The sequence below is a fragment of the Lytechinus pictus genome, chromosome 6, assembly GCF_037042905.1.
Source record: "Lytechinus pictus isolate F3 Inbred chromosome 6, Lp3.0, whole genome shotgun sequence".
NCBI classification, from domain to species: domain Eukaryota; kingdom Metazoa; phylum Echinodermata; class Echinoidea; order Temnopleuroida; family Toxopneustidae; genus Lytechinus; species Lytechinus pictus.
Window position 1 is genome coordinate 19,169,968 of NC_087250.1, and position 21,825 is coordinate 19,191,792.

General features: G+C 37.1%; 1 protein-coding gene and 1 long non-coding RNA gene across 3 annotated transcripts; both read left to right on the forward strand.

Moving 5' to 3' along the window:
- The first annotated feature begins 553 nt into the window (after positions 1-553).
- LOC135154546 (uncharacterized) lies at positions 554-7,172 on the forward strand. Its single transcript, XR_010293928.1, has 2 exons — positions 554-1,014; positions 2,326-7,172. It is a non-coding gene; the product is annotated as an uncharacterized LOC135154546 (long non-coding RNA).
- Positions 7,173-8,804: 1,632 nt separating this feature from the next.
- Positions 8,805-16,851, forward strand: LOC129263713 (zinc finger protein 260-like). 2 transcript variants are annotated; one of them, XM_054901618.2, is made up of 3 exons: positions 8,805-8,892; positions 11,090-11,209; positions 12,155-16,851. In XM_054901618.2, the coding sequence occupies exons 2-3, from the start codon at positions 11,143-11,145 to the stop codon at positions 13,657-13,659; spliced, it is 1,572 nt and encodes a 523-aa protein (XP_054757593.2). In that variant the 5' UTR covers positions 8,805-8,892; positions 11,090-11,142; the 3' UTR covers positions 13,660-16,851. The 2 variants fall into 2 exon arrangements, with proteins under 2 accessions (XP_054757593.2, XP_063957182.1); XM_064101112.1 differs by having other exon boundaries at positions 8,807-8,892; positions 12,152-16,851.
- The last annotated feature ends 4,974 nt before the right edge of the window (positions 16,852-21,825 follow it).

The following is a 21,825-nucleotide window of genomic DNA, read 5'->3' on the forward strand; positions in this document are numbered from 1 at the left end:
AAATAAACAAAAATATTTAACCATATGCATGCTCCATGAGGGTAATTATGTGTCCAACCAACGTTGGGCATTTTTATTTATCCAGTGTGATGAAAGTTTTGCCCATTCTAAAGTAATTGCTGCTTATCCCCCCCCCCCCCCCCTCCCCCATAATTAGTAGGACCCTCGAGCTGGTTAAAATTTTACCCAATACAGTGTATTTTGTCCATATAGAGATATATCCAGGGACTTCCCTGATATATCTCTATGATTTTGTCCGACGTGGCACGCGAGTAGTGTGAATGATAGCAACCCCCCCCCCCCCTTCGTAGGTTAAACTAGTCTTATTCTGCAAGTTGAACATGATTCGCTAATGAATTTGTTGAGGAATTAGGTGAGGATATCACATTTCTCTAGAACAAAATAATCTAAAATCAATGATTTGATGATCACGCTTTTAATTCATATCAATAAAAAACATCTTAATATTAAGAAATAATGAAATAAAACAAATTTCAAGGCAGCAAATTGCTTACTTTAAATAAGAGTCTTCTGAAAATAGACTATCGTAATTTGAGGTAAAGAATACGAGTGTTTTGATACACATACACGCAATAAGGTACAAAGTTCTTCAGCTCAGCTTGTTTATTTCGTCACTGAAATCGCCTTTTTATACCAACTGCTAATGTGTAACAGCTGTTTCTATAATTCTCACATTTGCATCTAAGACTCGACATATTTTCTCGACCTTCTTCGAACTTTTCGGGCCAAAAAACAAGCAATAATGTCGGAAGACCATTTTGATGAACTGGAACATTACAACTACGATCCTCCCATTCACAGCGGAGCCAGCGGCAAGGGGCTGACAAAAAAGGAGAAAGCTACCAAAGAACACGGGAACCCTCATACGACCAAGGAGGCCCGTCTTGTTGAAGATCAAATAACGAACTCGGAGCAGAAAAAGAAAGATAAAGTCAAGAAACAGGGCAGCAAAGAATAGAGCTGAAAACGGTAACAACGGGTATAAGATGATAGGTGAGAAAAAAAAATGAAATTTGACTTGAGTCAAGTACCGTAAATCGTAATATTTGCCCGGGGGGGGGGGGGGGCCCTGTCAAATATATTGATGTACACACGCGTGACCAAAAGAACGCGTTTAAAGGGGGGGGTTTTCAGTCTTGGACGTGGTCCGTGCGTGGACTCGTTAAGGGTATCAAAAACACTGATATTCAAGAAAAAGGGTGGTATTTGGGGTATGTTTTTTTCCCCAAAGCTTTTTTTTTTTTAAGACTAGCCAAACGTGTTTAGCTTTAGGGTATGTTTTTTTACCAAGCTTTTTCCCCCGAGGTCATTATTTTGGCGACATCTTGTTTAGGGGCGAAAATGTATTTTTTTTTAAGCCCGCGAAAAACTTGTTAAGGGTTTATTTTGCACACAGAGAAAAACTTGTTTAGGGGGTGTTTGGAAATTTCTTGGTCACGCGTGTGTACAGCAATATATTTGACTGGCCCCCCCGGGAATATTTGTAGGGTCTACCTCACTCAAGAGTCAAGTTAAGGGTTCATTACATGCCACCACGCACAGAAAAATCAAGCCATAGAAGTTGTGTGTTGTGGACACCAGAAGTGGGATCGCAGCACGCGCGACCCTCTAGTTAGAAATCCATTGCCAAACGCGGTTCATGGTGTTGCAAGGTTAGTGGGTCTACCTAACCCAACAATGCCCAAAGTACGCGTCAGTCGCAAGTTGCCCCTGGTTAGTTGAGGAAGGCTGGGTCTTTGATTGAAGTGAATAATAAGATAATGGTAATCCCGGGTTTTAGAGGCATGATTTGATTATAAACACAGGTCAAGTACGGTACTGACTGTTGTGTCATTTATCAATTATGCATGCCCCCCTCCCAGGCCCCATCCAAATATCTATATATGATAGGCCCATTAAAGACGCATATGCATGAACTGTCCATGAGAAAACCAACAAGAAAGAGTCCTATAATGGGAAGATTTTAATGGCCAATAATTCTCTTTATTTCCATGGATTCCACAACATGATAGTTCCCCACTCACACAAGTGTGAGGGTAGTATTAGTATTAACCTCGCAACCGCATTGGCAGTGGATTTCTTACCAGTGGGTCGCTCGTGCTGCAACGCCACTTCTGGCGTCCACAACACACAACTTATATGGCTTTGATTTTTCTGTGCGCGGTGGCATAATGAACCCTTGAGTCAGAGTGGATAGTTCCCCTTGGAAATTTGAAATTATGGCACAATATTATATAAACGCCAATGATCCATTTATTATAATGATATTTTTATCTTTCCATTCTTTGATGTTTTGGAATCCAGGTTTAAAACGACGATGGATTTGTGACGAGAAAATGGGATATGGTGTCAGCGAAAAAAGGGACCAGAGCAAGGCCAAGGACAAAGGGATCTTGCAATCATGAATCAATTTAAGGGAAGTGAGAAACCAGAAGAGCGCCCTCTACTGCCTGCCTCTCGCCATGGTCAAGGCATTCCTTAGCTAGCCAGAGGGACTTTGAACAGGAGACGGTGAATGAAAATTAACTCATTTGTGAACTTTTTTTTTTAATTTCTTGTCCTTTAAAAAATTAGATGTCTTCTATTTTTCTGTGCAAAGTAATAGAGTCTGGGTTATTTCTTAATAGCTGGAAGGAATTGGAATGGTAGACGGTGAAAATAAACTAATTTGTGGACATTTTTGTTTCTAATTTCTTATACTACTTTGAAAATTAGATGTATTCTTTTTTTTTGTGCTCATAGAGCTAGACAATCATATCAATTACATGGTTTTGTGTAACTTACCCTCATGTAAAAGTTATTCACTCAAATGGAGATGATGCTAAGGCCTTATGAAAACCAGTGTTATTTTTCGAGTATTTCCATGGGAGGAAACTTTAGGTCGGAATTTCACTTTGGTATGAATGTTGGTTTCAATAAAAGCAGGAAAAAAATTAAGAAACATTTTGGTGAAGATTTGCCAAAAAATCCATACATGCAAGCTGCTCCCCCATATCTATCTAGGTCATTTGATGTAAATTTGATAAAATGCAGTTTTCTCAGAAAATTTACATTATTTCATCTGTGCATTCATCATATCTTTAAAGTTTAAACATATCTTGTACCCTCTCCTAAAGAAAAATCAATTAATATTGCGAGTCATAAACTATTAAAAAAGTGGAAATTATTTGAATGATATTGCAGGTATATGAAATCAATGCATGGACCTGCTGCTCGCATAATGAGGTCACAACTTCAAATCTTAAAATCTCACACCTGTCTTGTTCTCTGTTGGATTTCACAAACTTTCACCAATATTTTCATTAATCTTTTTTCTGCTATTATCACAAGACATTTATTGCCAAGGTGACTGAATTCCCCTTTAACAAGTACAGCATGAAATGGATTCTCACAATTCATTTTATCATGTTTTCTTGACCTTTTCAAGGAGACCTGCTCATTTTTATTTCGAAAAGTGTGGTTATGACTCACAGTGGGGATGGCAAATGGACTTGGAAAAGATATGGTAAAAGATTGAATAGCTGAAAGATTCGCATCTTTTGTTCCCATTCCAAATTGATCTTGAAAAAAAAAACCTTGATTAACATGTGGATAATTAGAAAATGTGTGTTACATGTAGTCGTAATTTCTTAAGTTAGGATTCTAATCTAGTCATTGTTTAAGGCCCTGTTACATCGTTCCATGCAAGCCTTGCGGGTGAGTTGCGTCTGTCACTCGCAACTCACCCACAACAGAGTATTGAGCATGTTCAAATCTTTTCTGCGTGCAAATCAGACTTGTTTGTGCTTCTGTGGGCAACTGCGTGTGAGATACGGTCAATGCGGGCAACCTGCAACCCCGCATATCAGAAACAAAAGCATGTCATGATGTGACAGAGCCTTTAGAAGTTCATGCTACTGTATTAGAATGACTTCAACTTAATTTTTCACTGAAATCTGTCAATGTCATTCATTCGCAAAGTTTTACATTCATGTATTGTTAAATTTTCAAGACTTCCAGCACTGCTTCACATTCAGTGTTGTGAGCACTGGGCTATTGGTGTTTTAAGCATCATAATTATCATGGAATCCTTTGTTTGAATCTCTGGTACATCATAAAGCACAACATGTCCTGTGTCATGTATCTGGTGTTAAATGCACAGTGCAGTGTTTTAAACACTCTAATCTAGACTAATAGGAGCGTATTCTGAAGCCGGGTTTAACTTAAATTCGGGTTTAAAGTTGTGCTTTAAGTATGGATAGCCAATTGTTACATAAATCACTAACAGTAGAGATATCATATTTCAGCTCATTTGGCTCTCAAATCATTCATAATTGTCTAGGAAGTTTAAATAGATGATTGTTTTCACCATCGATGAATCAGGAAAGAGCACAGTAAACATAAGAAACATACAACTTCATGAAAATTTTGACACTTATGGCTTCCCATAATTTTAGCACAGTTACACCATGGTCTAAGTTAAACCTGACTTCAGAATATGGGCTGTAGTGTTTTAAGCACCAAGTCATGAAATTAAGCATTTAAACCACTGTAATGTAAAAGCGTTAGAAGCACTGTGTCATACACATGTAATTCAGTGTTTTAGACACCAAAATTCCATCATGTACTTCAATGTTATTATGAGCACTAATGTGTTTTCAATATTTCCAGTATTATAGTATACAGTTTATCAGTGTTTATCAGTGGTTATTTTTTTATTTTTGGCCTTGTGTAATTAAGATTAGGCTTAACTAATTACCTTGAAAAGGATATGAAGCCAAGCTGATCAATATGTTTTCTTTTCTTATTTTGCAATTAATCTTATTTCTTATCACACTGCTAAGCAGTAAATATTTTGTGCAATTTTCATTGACCCAACATCATCACGTACATCTCACTCAATACATAGAGGTCACCTTCATGAGTTCATGTATTTCAAATTTGCAATACTGTTTAGCCTAAGGTACAGGGTGGATAAAAAAAAAAGAAATCTGTAACATTTTTTTCTGATTAGGATACATACTGTTAGTGTACATGTATCTGACAGTGCGAGAAAGCATTTTTCAATGGATTTTAACACGCTTAAAGCCCCTGAAAACCAAGAACAATAGTTTTTATCAAATCTGCTTCTATGGGCTTTTAGATGGAAAAACGTGAATGGAAATGATAGTGTCCTGGTACTGTATGCAGATTCTCGTTTCATTCAATCACCATCTTCATTCATAGATACTTAAAGGTCAAGTCCACCCCAGGAAAACGCTGACTTGAATAAATAGAGAAAAATCAAACTAGCATAGTGCTGAAACTTTCATCAAAATCGGATGTAAAATAAGAAAGTTATGACAATTTAAAGTTTCGCTTTTTTTTCACAAAACAGCGATATGCACAACCAGGTGAGTCAGTCGATGATGTCCCTCACTCACTATTTCTTTTGTTTTTTATTGTTTGAATCATACAATATTTTATTTTTTATAGATTTGACAATAAGGACAACCTTGACTGAACCATAGACTATTAAACAAAGCTAATTCCACATGTTCAGGGAGGAATTAATCATTGTATCACTTGACAATGAGGAGAAAATTAGAATATTTCACATTTCATATAATTAAATACAAAAGAAATAGTGAGTGGATGATGTAATTTGCATATGAGCCAGGATGTGCATATAACCGTTTTGTGAAATTAAGCGAAATTTTAAAATATCATAACTTTCTTATTTTACATCCGATTTTGATGAAATTTTCAGTGTTATGCTTGTTGGATTTTTCTCTTTTTATTCAAATCAACTTTGTGTTGGGGTGGACTTGTCCTTTAAGTTATCACCTTTGCTTTGGAAATTAGACTGGGCAGTAACAATTTTCACCAGTTTTAGGGCACAATCTCTCTTAATACACTTTATATGTTCTAGTGTTTCAATAATGGTTTTAGGTTAAACTTGTGCCAGGTCCTGAAAGAAAGAAAAAGGGCTAGTTTTGTTATGATTTTTTGGCTTTGAAGCCATTAGTTAGTATTCATAGACTGAGCATGTTTGAACTTTGAATATGTATTATTTCTCTGAAACTCATATTTTAGGATTAATGTGTGATTGATTAAGTAGTGCATGGGATTATAGCCTCTAATCTAAATAAAATAGTATTATCTTTGAATAGAATTTTCGATATTTTATATAATCTATTTTGTAAGGAAGCATTATACATCATAGTGGATTGCTTTTCATTTCCATCTTGAATTATGTAATATTTGAAATAGGGCAACAGGCCCCAGATACCAGTTCTTTAAAATGGTAAGAAAATAATTTCACTTTCATGTTTTCAACAATGTGTGGTTCATGAATTATGAAGCAAAAATTGAAAGGGATCTGTGCCTTTTCATATAGGGGGTACATTATCAACCAATGTTTCTGTGAATGTACGTGTTGCTGACTCAAAACTGGTCATCTGGTCACAATATTACTTTGTTTTTTATGAAGATGGGCAATTGACAAAATAATGTATTCAAATTGATGAAATCGTAGGTACATTATATGCCAACAAGTCACTGGTTTATTCTGAACTTATTTAATGATATTAGCCCATTTTGGGGATTCATAGGAGTAACAGCTGAGTATTATCATTATCATCATGTTGGCTCTACTGATTATTGCTGTAGCAAAGACCTTCATTTAAAGGTCTTTTCTTTCTTTTTTAGCAAACAAAGTGGTATCTGCAATGGTCCGCCACTTAATGGGATTTCAGCAAATTATAGTAATGACTAAAGTCAATTCAGATAGGGAGGTAGGGGATGGGGGGGGGGGAGATGAAGCCTAAAATGTCATAAAATTATATTTAATTTTCTCATGTATAAAGAAACAAGGAAGGGGGGTTCATATCGGAAGATTTGTTGAGAGCTTTTGATTGCACAAGTTTTATGAACCGGGTCATCAAGAGAGTGATTGAATTAGTTCTAATAGATGACATTGCAGTTTGGGGTATTTTTCTTTTTTTTCTGTCTTTTTTTAAGTTTTAGATATACCAAAGGAGTTTACTATTTAGGTGTAGATGTTGAAATAATTTAGTTACTAGTAAGACAATGCATTTTAAATGTATTTTGTTCTATTATGTGTTTTCTTGCTTTTGAATTATGATGTAGCGTCAAATGACAGTAAAATGAATAAAACTATAAGTAATTAAGCCCCGACGAGTTTTAATTTTTCTTCCTCCTTTTTTCTTTTTTTTTAGCAATCGGATCAATGAGAGATACTTGGACTGAAGGTTTTAAAGAGAGTATTGTCTATGGCCCGTATTCTGAAGTCGGGTTTAACTTAAACTCAGGTTTAAAGTTGTGGTTTAAGTATGGGAATCCAAAAGTATCAATTTTTTTTTAAGTTGTACATTTCTTATTTTTTACTGTGCTCTTTCCTGATTCATCGATGGTAAAGACAATAATCTGATATACTTCCTAGACAATTATGAATGATTTGAGAGCCAAATGGGCTGAGATATATCTCTATCGTTAGTGATTTATGTAACAATTGGCTTCCCATACTTAAACCACAACTTTAAACCTGAGTTTAAGTTAAACCCGACTTCAGAATACGGGCCAGAGTGTGTGTGTGTGGGGGGTATAGAGAAATGAATATTGAGGGTACGGGAGCAGAGCGATAGGGGGTTGGCTAGAGAGGGAGAGAGAGAGATAGGAAGAGAGGAAATAATGAAAGTGAAAAGAAATAAAATTAGGTAGTGCTGAAAAGACAGAGATATAAACATGGTGAAAAAGCGGTAAGTGATGGAAAGTGGTAGAACCAAATAGAGGAAAAAGGGGGAAGTTTGGCAAAAAGGGGAGAGAAATAAATAGAGGGATCATGGGATCACGAGAGGCGAAGGGAGCGAAATAGAGTGGAGAAACGGCTGGATGGGAACAAGGGTAGGTTTCGAATGAGCAGGTGTACACTAGCAGATTATTGTAATTTGTTATACAAGATAATTATAGGGGGAGAAAGAGAGAGAGAGAGAGTGGGGGGGGGGGGGGGTTGATGCCGGCTGACAGAGGAAGAGATGGGAGGGGCGAGACAGGGGAAGATGGTGAGATATAGGTTTTGAAGAGATGGAGATAGAGCGAACCACGCAAAATGCTAAATACAGTGCCATTGACTATATGAACAGTTCAATCGATCATGATTAATTTAAAGATTAACTTAAATTTTTTTTTTTTTTTTAAAGATATTAAACACTATAGTTTTAACTGCTAAGGCAGCTACATGCTTAAAGTTTATGTAGTGAATAGCATTGCATACAACTTTTAAACAGCGATTTTACTGGGCAGAAATGGGATAGGGAACGAGGAAGAAATTTAGGGACTCGGGCAGGCCGGAGGAGAATATTATCACTGTTTGTTAGAAATGCCAACAAACGAATCAATTTGAAAAGAGAGAGGCTGGAAATATGGAGATGGGAGGGGGGTGGGGGATGTTTGTAGAGGGAGAGAGAGAGATTACAAAATGAGTGAGCAATTCTTATTGATACGAATTCAGGATCAGGCCTACAATAGGTCCTATGTTTAGTTATTTTGTTTTTTTAACACTATATCTGTTTACAATTATATAGAAACTAATTAAAAACCAAAATTAAGGCATGAGGCCAAATTAAAAAAAAATGATAGTGGTCCCCCCCCCCCCCCCCCCGTCTAGTGCTGTCCCTGGCAACATATGAACATTTTGTTAGGAGCTCCATTGATTTGCATGAACGAAGTCCACAGCAAAAAATTCTATTTTTCTGAACTGTCATGATTTTTTTCTTCAAGTTGTTGATTTTGAAAGTTGTTGATCAATAAAAATAGCGCCAGCTTTAGACGAACAAAGTTATCTCTATGGTCCGAGTCGAATTTCTGTGATGATATTCCAGATTTGAGAAGGTAGTATTAAAGTTGTCTGAAACTGTTTTATGTCATGAATCGATAAATCTAAATAATCAGAAAAAGGAGAATACATTGTTAGTGTTTGTGTGTTTATTTTATGTACAACAACACAAGACAAGTGTTTTTTTCTTCCTCGCCGGCTCAGCGAATTCCCGGAGCGAGTTGACCCGACTGCGGACGCCAGCCGCAGCCGACATGGCCGACGGCTGGTGAGAGGAGGGCCAGCGCTGCTAGCTGCTGAAACGAGAACACCAGCAACGTCATCATCACCTATGATGCATATTTTCTAGATATATTCATTTATTTCTTGAGTGGGTGTGCGTGCTTCTCGATTAATAAATCACACTTTTCGTTGAGTTTGACATTGACTTTGTCTTGACCCTGTGCAATTTTATGTAGAAAAATTAATAATATGAAATTATGAGCATGATGAGTATGAAAACAAATCAAAGTCAAACTCAAAGAAAGACGAGTCAAATAAAATAGTGAAATAGATTGCCTTCCATACACTGTATGCAAGTTACATTGAATGATTCATTGGGTGCTAATGCAGTTTCGCACCGGCCGATCTGGCACTTAGAATTTAGAAAACTATTTTTCAACTGAATTTTTGTCAATATCTACACTCCCCCTACTAGTACCACTACCAGTACTCAGTAGAGGCGCACGGCCAATATGGGAGACTCTCTCCAATAGGGGAGACAATCTCCCACATTGGAGACTTGCTTTGCAAAAGGACAAAAGAAACAACACCAACAAAAGCATGATTTTTTCCACCCAAAATTTTGTCTCACTGAGGTCAGAAGCCCATATGTTTTGTGTGTGATTGACAACAAAAATCCTTATCAAAACAAAAGTAGACGCTGAATTTTTAAAGTAGACGGTGAAAAGGGGTAATTTTTCATGAGGAATCTCCTTATCACATTTTTATTTGCCGCCAAGGTAATCCTTTTGCAGCAAATGTAAACAAAGGAAATTGGTCTCCAAAACTGGAGACTGTCTCTGAAATTAGATACCCAAATTCTTTACAAAAGTCTCTGATATTGGAGATAATCTCCCACATTGGAGACAGTCTCCAGACTCCAATATTGGCCGTGCGCCTCTACTGCCTACAGTGTATTCTATCGTTAGTAATACTACTATAGGAATCCTAGTATTACTAACGATAGAATACACTGTAGATATTGACAAAATTTCAGACAAAAATTCAGTTGAAAAATAGTTTTCTAAATTCTAACCTTGCCAGATCGGCCGGTGCGAAACTGCATTGGATCATAACCTGAATAAATATCGGAAAGCTTTGGCTTGAAACCTCGATGTCGTCCCTCAAATTCTCAGACAAACTTCGCTCAATCAGCCATCCACCTCTGTAGTTTTAATATGGACTGAACTGAAATTAACGACCAAAAGATCTGCTGATGGAAGCGGAAGCTCGCCCATGTGTTTGCAAGATGGTCGCTAATTTCATTCAATATCAAAACTACGGCAATGGCCAAGCGCTGCCATGTCCGACTGAGAATTTGAACTATATGACATTGAGATTGAAGCCGAAATACAGCCGTTCCAAATGCCTGATTGATGTGACTGAAATTAAGTTCAAGCTAGGATTGATATTAGATATTTGACAAAAAATGCAGATAAAATTTGAGGTGAAATTAGTTTCCTAACATCGCAAGGTCGGCCGGTGTGAAACTGAATTAGAGCGGGCTGCTGCAGGAAGATTTTTAGTCAGTAACTTCAGTTCAGTCCATATCAAAACTACGACGATGGCTGATCGAGACATCGAGTGAAGTCTGACTGAAAATTTGAAGGATGAGATTGAAGCAGAAATACAGCCATTCCCGATGCCTGACGTGGCTGAAATTCAAGTCAAGGATTAGATAATTGGCCAAAGATTCAGACAAATTTGAGGTGAAATTCATTTCCTAACATCGCCAGGTCGGCCGGTGGAAAACTGCATTAGCGCTGCACCGGCCCTTGGTCTTGAGTGGCAGCTACGGTTTAGCCTTACGTTGCCAAACTAATCCTGGCCTGGGCCATACAAACCTTGCACTCGCCTGACTGGGGGGGGGGGGGGGCATTTCTGAGTGGGCTTGGGTAGAGCCTAAAAAAATTTGTGATATAGGCCCCCCAATTTTCCCTGTCTTGTAATCGATAACAAATCATTTCAGCCTTCTTTTTTTTTTTTATACAGATCTTCATCCAGTATTTCTTTGGTCATACTGGTCCCTGTGCTGTGTGTGTATAATGGATAACTCAAATCCAGCTGTTATCACCGTTAAACAAGAACCAGACGAACTTCAAAACCAGGATGGTGAGACTTCATTCTATTCACTTAAGATCTGTTCAATGCTTCTTGTTATTAATTCAACTTTAAATCCATTTGATATTTTAATTTATTTCATTCCTTAGCCTTAAATGTAGATATTTTCAGGGTAAGGCTTAAGGATTCCCATTTCACTACAAATGGGGGGGGGGGGGGGGTATTTGAAAAGCAAAAATATCCAAACCCATTGAGAGGGGCTATCAAGACATTCCTATTTATTCCTTTATGTTATAAACTGAATTTTTTGTAATTGTTGAATTCAGTGCATGTGAGATTGTATCAGTAATCAGTATCATATCAATTTAGGATTTAAAATTAAAGTGATCATTTCACTTTGTTCTGATTTAAAAAATTCTCCTTTTGGTTCCTGAAAATGGGCTAAACATTAGGCTTATAGTGTAAAAATGCCATCCCAAAAGTTTCAAAGTATTATATTTACAGGATCAATTTTAAAACCTTGGAGATGTAAACCAAAGTTTGAAATAATTGGGAGTTGGTTTCAATGACTTTGTGTATACAGGGAATCTAGATGAACACAGCATGACCTACATACAGTGTGTACAAGGTATACACTGAATGTACAGTGCAGCTAATAGTGTGTGTATAGGAGATACACACAACAGAAGGCAGTCAAAATAGCCAACAGACTTTTTAAATTGGAGAAAACTGGTCATAAGCTGAACCCGTCTACTAGACGGTTCTCAAAATCAGGCTAATAAATTGCTACTTGTATCTAAATTAGAGTTTTTCATCCTATATTGTGGTCTGTTTCAGGGTTTTTGAGGACAAATACAGGCACTCATACGCACGTTTCAACTCAGTTTGAGAATTTGTTTAATCAGCTGCTCACAAAGTTAAACGATCCCTTTAAATGGATGAGGCATAGACTTCTTGATAGAATGACCATTACATTTTTTTCTTGCAATGCAGAAGAAGATCAAGGGTGTCTGGTAGCTGTGGAGCAACCTGAAGCAAACCAACCACAAGATAAGTCAAGGAAAGTCACTGTAGAGAGAGCCGGGAATGCTTGTGGTGCCTTACCGGATGATCAGAACCCACTGGACTCCTGCGCAGGAGGCCATCCTGCAACAGGTCCAAATTGCAGTAGCAGGATTCCTTCGGGGTGTATACCTAGTGAGCCACCTGGCATGGAAGCCACTGATACAAGAAGTGCAAGATTCCAAGAATCAGATGTTGGCTCTCAGCAGCAGGATTGTCCATTGACACAACAGGGCATGCTTTCAACTAACTGTGATAAAAGTATCGACCAGATTCCATCGACAGTTAAGAATGAAGGTTCTTGTCGTGTTATCCCAGGACAGCAGCACCATAATGGGAGCGGGACAGGTGTCTCTAGTGTTTATTCGGGAGTTCTTTCGAGGCGAGATGGTCGTGAAATGAGCTCCCTGGAAAGAAGATATTTTTATGGTTCAGAGGATTGTACCGTCGATCAGGAGATGATAGGTAGTTTAAATGCAAGCCGACATAAACTTGATGTAAACTCAAGTAATCTAGGGTATGAAATGGTGCCAGCTAGTCAAACAGTGAGATTAGAGAGTAAAACTGCTGCAAGTGGGACCATGATTCATGAATCGGGAGTTGCTATTCGCTGTCAGGAAGACCTGCCACCGCAAGGAAACAAGGAGACTGATGCCTTTGAAGGAACATCTGCAGCAGCATCAATTGATGAAGAAGCGCAAGTTGTCCAGGAGCAAGAGGGAAAGGTTGATGACAAACCTTCGCAATGCAAGATATGCCATAAATTTTTCTTACATGTCAAAGTCCACATGAGGGTCCATACTTCAGACCGTCCATTCAAATGCAGTTTCTGCGACAAGGGCTTTATCGAAAAGCGCCACCTGGACAATCACATGCGCAGCCACACGGGTGAGAAGCCGTTCAAATGCCCCGTCTGCGCAAAAGCGTTCAGCCGCGAGACGCACCTGACCTATCACCTGCGGACCCATACTGGGATCAAGCCGTTTTCCTGCGAGACCTGCGGAAGGAGCTTCGGCCGTAAGGGCGACCTGACAGTTCACATGCGGATCCATACAGGCGAACGCCCTTTCCCGTGCAAGCTGTGCGATAAGACCTTCGGGACACAGAGCAACCTCACCCTTCACATGCGCAGCCATACAGGGGAGCGACCTTACGAGTGCACCGCTTGCCCCAAGACCTTCAAATCCAAAAGCGATCTCATCAAGCACGTCCGCGTGCATACGGGGGAGAAACCATTCAAGTGCAAGGTGTGTGACAGGTATTTCCGCGCGACCTCTGACCTCAAGCGGCATATGCGTGGCCACACCAACGAGAAACCATACAAATGTGACGTGTGTCTTAAGGAATTCAGCTCGGATTGCTATCTCCCTAAACATGCCTGTACTGGTGCTCCAAAGATTAAGAATGTCACTACTGATCAAACTGAACCAAAAAGTTGAACATATACAGTATCAACTTTGCTTTATTTACTACTAGTAATAGATTCCCATATTTTGTGTATCACCATGTAGTCTCCATCAGGCGAGTGTTTCATAAAGCTGTTTATAAATTTTGATTGACTTTATGCATGACTCGTGACCCTTATTCTAAAGGGTCCCCTATGTAGCTTACTTAGCATCCAAGTCTTCTAAAGAACACGCGCTCTAGGTGTGCCAGAAGTCGTGTGTAACTTTATGCAGCTGCTTTATGAAACCCACTTATTCACCTGATCTGGTTCAAGATGTACATCTATATGTTGTTTACACAAAACTTGATGATGCATCAGAGAATTAATTTGTAAAATTGAATGCACTGGTCATTCTGTGCAGTCAGTTATATGAATCCACTCTGTAATATCCAAAATAATTGTATAACTGGACTTGGATATCAACAGTTTAGTGATATTCGGCCAAGTGGATGGTGGATAATATGGGCAATGCTTTACTTTGAATTTGCATTAAACAAAGTACATGTAGTAAATGGGCTTAAATGATATTGCATTCATAGCAAATGGGTTTAGTAGAGTAGTTAGTGACAAAATGATTATGGACAGCACATGGTAATGATTCTGAAAGCACCAACTGACTTAGCCCAAAGTTGTATACACTGCTGAGATGAAAAAGAAAGGTTCAAATTGTAAAAACTGAACAGAAATACAGGTGGACATTAAGCATATTCAATGTGATATTACTAAATGTAAGCTGCAGTCTATTCTATATTTGGTTGAACTATGTGCTGTTTTTGTATGAGAAAATGAAGTTTATTGATTTCTTGCCCTGAAACTCAAATAACTCAAGTCATTTATCAGTAATTTACAGTGCAATATTTTTATTTGAGCACAGAAATATATTGTCTATTATTTTTTTGTTCATTGTCTGTATGGTACATGTATGCCAAGTTGCCAACAGTCTTTTGTTTCTATTTATTCAAGATTAAAAAATTTCCAAATATTGAGAATTATGGTGTGTTGCAAGAAACTTTGACAGTCAATTACAAATCAAGCAACCAATTACTACTGTTGATTAATCACTTGCCTATGAGCATTTCCATCGATGTAAATTGGATTCCCAAAGAAACTTTACAAGCGCACTACACAAATTCCAATCAGTCAAAATGAACAAAATTTTGACACAGGCTAGCTTCAATAATCTTTATTAAGAGATTGGTTTAATCACAAAGAGGCTGTTGCTCCTCAAATCAATTGGTTCCGGAATCCAAAGTCACGAAATGGCAAAAGAAAGACCAATGAGATGGGATGAGGAGGCCTCCCCCCCCCCTGAGATCTTGCCCGTTGGCCGCGCGATCACACCGAAAATTGGCAGACAAGTTGTGTTGGACATAATCTACAAAATTGTGTAGTAATCTATTTCATGCAAGTTGCTATTAAGTGATTAACTAGCACATCAATGATGTGGAGCTCATCCGGCTTCTCGCAACAAAATTTAATGCAATTTTGATTTCAGCCCAGTTGACACTAGTGAATTATATTGGTGACATAAATTGAGGATATAGAATTGAAATTGATGAAGAAATGACATAGAAGCATTTTTTGTGATCTATGAATAAATTTCCTATAAATTAAGCATAAATAATTTTCTAGTCAAAATTTCTTTAATTCTGTGTAGAACCTTAGTGAACCTCATGTAGCTCTCAGATGGAACAAAAATAATCAAAATCAATCAACAAATACATAAGTAATTTGTGTGAATTTTGAAAATATATGAATAAATTATCTGTGTCCTTTTTTTTGTATCACCACCTCGAGCTATCATATAAAGCAAACAAAATTGAAATTGATCAACAAATGAAGAAGAAAAAACATTTTTTGTGATTTATGAATGAATTTTGCATAAATTAGCATAAATAATTTTCTAGACAAAATTTCAAAATTTTGTGTACAAGTTTGGTAAACCTCACGCAGCTCTACCAGATGAAAGAAAAAAAATCAAAATCTGTCAAACAAAGAAGAAGAGGCATTTTCTGTGATTTATGATTAAATTTTGCATAAATTAGCATAAATAATTTGCTACTGAAAATTTCAAAATTAAATTCTGTGTAAAAGTTTGGTGAACCTCATGAAGTTCTACCAGATGGAAGAAAAAATCAAAATCGGTCAACAAATAAAGAAGCATTTTATGTGAATTTTTAAAAATATGCATAAATTAATTTCACATAAATTAGCATAAAAATTGTTCTGGTCAAAATTCTGTGTACAAATTTGGTGAACCTCATGAAGTTCTACCAGATGGAAGAAAAAAAATCAAAATCGGTCAACAAATAAAGAAGAAGCATTTTTTGTGAATTTTGAAAAATGCGCATATTTAATGAATTTCAAAATTCTGTGAAGAAGTTTTGAATCCCCCCACCTAGTGCTATCATATAAAGCAAACAATTGAAATCGGACTTGAAATGGCGAAGAAGAAGCATTTTGAAATTGTGGACGGACGCCACGGCATAAGCTCATTTGGCCCTTCGGGCCGGATGAGCTAAAAATGCTAATTTATGCGTAATTAGTGTGCGAAATCATACTTTTTCTTCTAATTCCATAAATAAAGCTCCAGATGTTCTAATTTTTGGTAAAGAAACTCTTTGTGTACATGAAAATATTGCAATATCAGATCAGGGGCGGATCCAGGATTTTCCAAGAGGGGGCAAATTTTTGGAGGAAAATTTTGACAAGCCAAAAAAAACCAAAAAAGGTTTTCAACCACAAATAAAGGATATTTTCATACCTGAAAAAATTTGACAAGCAAAAAAAAAAAAAGTCCTCGATTTCAACAGAAGAGGCACACCTCTGTTTTAATGGCATGGCATCTTTACATTACAAATTTTAATTTTGCTTCTCAAAGGGGGGGGGGGCACGTGCCTGTATCAGATGAATTTCTTACAGTATGTATTATATTGTTTTTTTGCAATTTCTTATGTATTTCATTGTTCTTGGACCTTTTGTTTTTCATTGTTTTTTCAATGAAATTAGTGGACTCTTCTGAGATCATAAACAGTTTAAAATAAATACATTTTGACCAGGAAAACTAAAAATAATCATGCATTTATGATTTTTGGTTGAAAACACGATTTGCATTGACTTTATACACAAAATCATGTTTTTGAGCAATTTTTGCTCTGACATGCACTTACGTAATGTTGCGTAATTTCGGAACCGCGTACCCAGGTGACGCAAAACTGGTTTCAAAGGTTGAAAGTAAAAAGTCAGAGAGCAGCGCAGTCAAAAAATATTGTGTGATAGGGTTAAACCAAATGGTCATTCTTTGCTTGACCGCTATTGAGTCCTATTCATGCATTATTCTTCTTTGACCTCAATAGATGTGTAAAAAATGTTAGTTTTAACTTCCTGTAAAATTGAGGCAATCATTTAAACATGCCGATAGTCATACTGAGAGCTTTGATAAACTGGGAAGTTTGTTTAATCCCATCTCATTTTCATTGGTCGTCTTTTGCCATTTGCTGACTTTGGATTCTGAAACCAACTGTTGTGAGGGGCTATAGCCTCTCTGTGATTGAGCCAATCTCTTAATTATTGACATGCTTAGTAAAGATTTGTTTATTGAAGCTAGCCTGTGTCAAAATTTTGTTGTGACTCTCCAGATCAAATCTATTTATTTGACAAATCAGAGAAAACTAACTAACACTATCAAGAGTTCTGTTTGATTCTAAATTTTGTGATTTGATCATTTTTAACAGGAAGGTTTTGGGTATTAATTTGAAATATGATTCAATCATGTTTCACTATTTGCTAAATCTTTAATCTTGGTTATTTATTTATTAGCTAAAATTGACTCAACTTAAAGCTCAGTTTTTCATTATGAAAATGTATTTTCTTCTTTTGTATGTTCAAATGATGTCTGTAAAAGTGTCATTGTGCCCCAATTGTATCATGTTGGAAACGCGATGCCCTTCCACACGCCAGGGGCCTGTCTTACAAAGAGTTGATCCGATCAATCGCAAATATGGAAAGCCAGCAAAGTCAACATTTGAAATGCATGTTTGTTAAAAAAATTTGATAGATAAAAATGTATATCCATGAATTCATTGATTTCTTGACAATTTAATTTGTTCTCCTTTGTTTGCAAATGACATTTTGCAAATTTTCTGTCTAAAAATTATGACACTGATGGATTTCCATAGAGTTATGACTGATTGGATCAATCGTAACTCTTTGTAAGACGGGACCCAGAAGATTTTTTTATAAGAATGAAACCTTGCAGCAAGTTAGTTTACAAGTGAAAACTCAGAATCAAAGAAGACAGTTGAAGTCTGAGAAAAAAATTGTCAAATGTCAAACTATGAGAAAGTAATGAGCATTTGAATGTCGTGATCCTTAATGTCATGTATTGTAGGGGAATAAAACCTTCCAGTAAGTTAGCTTACAAGTGAATGAAAACTCAGAAATCAAAGAAAGACAGTTGAAGTCTGAGAAAAAAAATGGTCAAATGTCAAACTATGAGAGAGTTATAAGCATTTGAATGTTGCAAGAAATATTTGCGATCAATTGCAAATATTCTGTTGCAATTTTACAACCGATATATCAACGTTAGCTTTAGCAAATTAGATTAAACTTCTTGTTTCAAGGAGCAAATTAGCAATCAATCACTAATTTGCAATTAGCTGCAAGACATATGGTTGATTTAGGGACTGAAAATTGACTTGCAATTGATCGCAAGTTTCTTGCAACACCCCATTAATGTCATGTATTATAGATCCTTACATTGTCCGATGTGATGTCACACATATATTACTCTTCTCTTTGGACACTAAAAATATACCCCCCAAAATCTCTTTTTGCTCATTCTAACGATAGGTCATATAATCTATCCATGATATGTTTTGTGAAACGTCTACTCATTAAAAAACAAACATCAACAGACTTGAATTTAAAAAAAGAAATAACATCAGTGAAATATGAGGACATTATTTGGAAATTTGTATTTTTTGACATCCCTGGGCCCCATCTTTCAAAGAGTTGCGATTAACTTAGTTGCAATTGATCTGATCAATCACAACTATGGAAAGCCAGCAAAGTCAACATATAAAATGCATGTTTGCTAAAAAAAATTCTCTACATATGAATGTATATCCATAAATTCATTGATTTATTGATGATTTGGTGTGTTCTCCTTTGTTTGCAAAGGATATTTTGCAAATTTCCTGTAGAAAAAATTATGACACTGATAGATTTCCATAGATTTAGGATTGGATCTATCATAACTCTTTGTAAGACGGGGCCCAGGGCCCTGTTGTACAAAGAGTTACGATTGATACGATTGATCCGATCAATCGTAACTCTATGGAAATCCATCAGTGTCATTATTTTTTCTACAGGAAATTTGCAAAATGTCCTTTGTAATCAAAGGAGAACACCCCAAATTGTCAAGAAATCAATGAATTTATGGATATATGCATTCATATCTAGAATTTTTTTGGAACAAACATGCATTTCATACGTTGACTTTGCTGGCTTTCCATAGTTGCGATTGATCGGATCAATCGTAACTCTTTGTACAACGGGGCCCAGATCTTGGCTGCAATGGCAGTTGGAGGATCTCCATAGATCATTGCATTAAGGCAACCACACACCTTACGACTGGTCTGCGACCCGATTTCAGAATAAAATGTAGAATTTGATGCTAATATTGAGACTTGGAATATCTTACTGTGTAATGTTCAAAATCGTCGTACGAATACCTATTTTCAAATCTGTGACTATGATTATATCCACTAGCGTACCTACGGGGGGGGGGGGGGCAGAGGGGCAGTCTGCCCCCCCCCCTGACGAGCCACCACCCATGCATGTATCCCTGCCCCCCCTGACGAGCTTGAAAGACCTTTTTGCCACCCCCCCCTGACGAAAATCCTATGTACGCCACTGATATCATCCTTCTTATAATACAAGCGAATTTAATATCTAGTCATAATGACGTCATTGCAGTTGTACGATTTGCTACAATTTGAAACTAATTTGGCCTTTACTCCGAAAAAAAGGCTTGCAATCTGTCAAAATGGTTATATTAGTATTCTTTCAATTAATTTCAACCTCAAATAAAATGATATGTTCCATTCACATTTTCAGAAAATGAGCAAAATGCTATTTGTTCCAAAATCGGAGCGCGAACAGTCATTAGGTGTGCGGTGGCCTTTAGTGATAGCAATATTTGAATTCTAAACTTAATAATTTTTCTAAATAACATTTGTTATTAATATGCCTTCATCATATTTAAAGATGCAAGTGGGTAAAAAGCGCCTATCTTTTTTCACACTTTTTTTGACTGAAATATGTATTTTTCCCTCTGAAAAATTATTTTTGGTTTCAACGACAACATTGTGGTGGGGTTATGCAATGGGTCATCAATACATGGCACCACCACAATATCTGACTCATTCATTATCGGTCTTGGGGTGGTGGCTCAACTTACCCTGCCTTCCTCTACATGTACAGTCCATATCACATACATTTATTGAAGATGATAACAGTAGAGTAAAGCTAGGCTGACACTTGCACGATTCGTGCCAATGCCCAAACTAGTCGTAAACTGGCGTGAAGTGTGCGTAAACCCATCGTGACTGCGTGCCATGTCGGGACAAGAAATTTGAAAATGTTCAAAATTTTGGTCGCAACAAAATTTATTAGCGACCGGATCATGAACTGCGCACAAACTGTTAGTCAACTCGTTGTAAACTCATCGGGAGGATGCGTGCCATGACTGTCATGAACTAGTCTGCAAGCACAGACCCTGATTGGAACTTTGATCAATAAGTGTGCCTCCACGCAAAGACTAGCACATACAAAACTTGCTGTTCCTTCAGTACACAAGGCATGAGTAGGCTGCACATTCAGACCCTTAACTCGAGTGAAGGGTTTGCCCAGCAGACTAGTCATGAACTACGATGAATAGTTCACGAACAGCTCATGTAGTGTTCACGAATATGGCGTGCCCAAGTCGGCACGACACCGTCCTTATTGCGCAAACTCGTCATGCGCAATCTATGCATGAACTTGTCGTGCCAGTTCGTGTCAATGTGGACACTGATGGCCACGCATTCATGAACTCGTCATAGACTATGTGTGAACTAGTTGTTACCAGTGCGGGAGCCTCCCAGTTCGTGCCCCAAAATGGCACGACTTGCCACAACAAAATCGTGGCCAAAAATTTGTGGAAGTGTCAATCTGGCTTTAGTCTCTAAGGATGACTATACTCTGAAGATGAAGATAAAATAAACTCTACAGACGTATATTGATAACGTATTGATATATTGAATATGACTGTCATATCAGAAACTTTATTTTCTACATTTCCATAAAAATCAATTCATTATAAAAGCATATCAAATCATAACAAATATAATGTAGACCCTATACACTGAGGATAAACAAAAGGACAAACATACACAATACAAAATACATCACTGTTAAGTTCATGGTGTATCTGAAAACAAAACTTAAATTGCATTTAGATTTACATAATGAATCACTTTTTTTATGCCCACTATCAATATACATGTACATGTAGACATATCCCAGGGATATAAATGACAAAACAATATTAATAATATATATATATAATATTTTGCAGTAATGCGGGTAAAAAAACATCATTCCTGAATTTGGTTTCCCTATTCAAATAAAACATGAGAATTGCTTTCTTGACCAGGTGTTAAGATTCTTTCCAATGGTGATAAAAAAAATGTCTGATATAGAGTTTCCATTAAATTGAAATTGAAAAGGTTTTATTGAAATTATTGCACTTTGCAGCCAAAAGGCTGAATTGCGAACAATTTACAGGCATATATACATAGAGTGTACAGATTTAAAAACATCAAACTTGAAATGATGACGAAAATATAATGCAACTTAATATATTCAGGGCCGTAGCCAGAAGCATTTTGTTGGGGGGGGGTGTACCAGCTAAATTTGCCAACTAAATTTGGCGTGACAGCGCCAACGTGAGCACAGGGGGAGTCTGATGGGGGATGTGCCCCCCTACAATAATCACATGCCAAAAGATTTTGAATTTTTAGAATTAAATTAGTGGCATTTGGTGAATACTTTGAGGTAAATTATACAAAGATATACAGGGTGATTCCATACGTGTCGTACGGGACATTTAGAG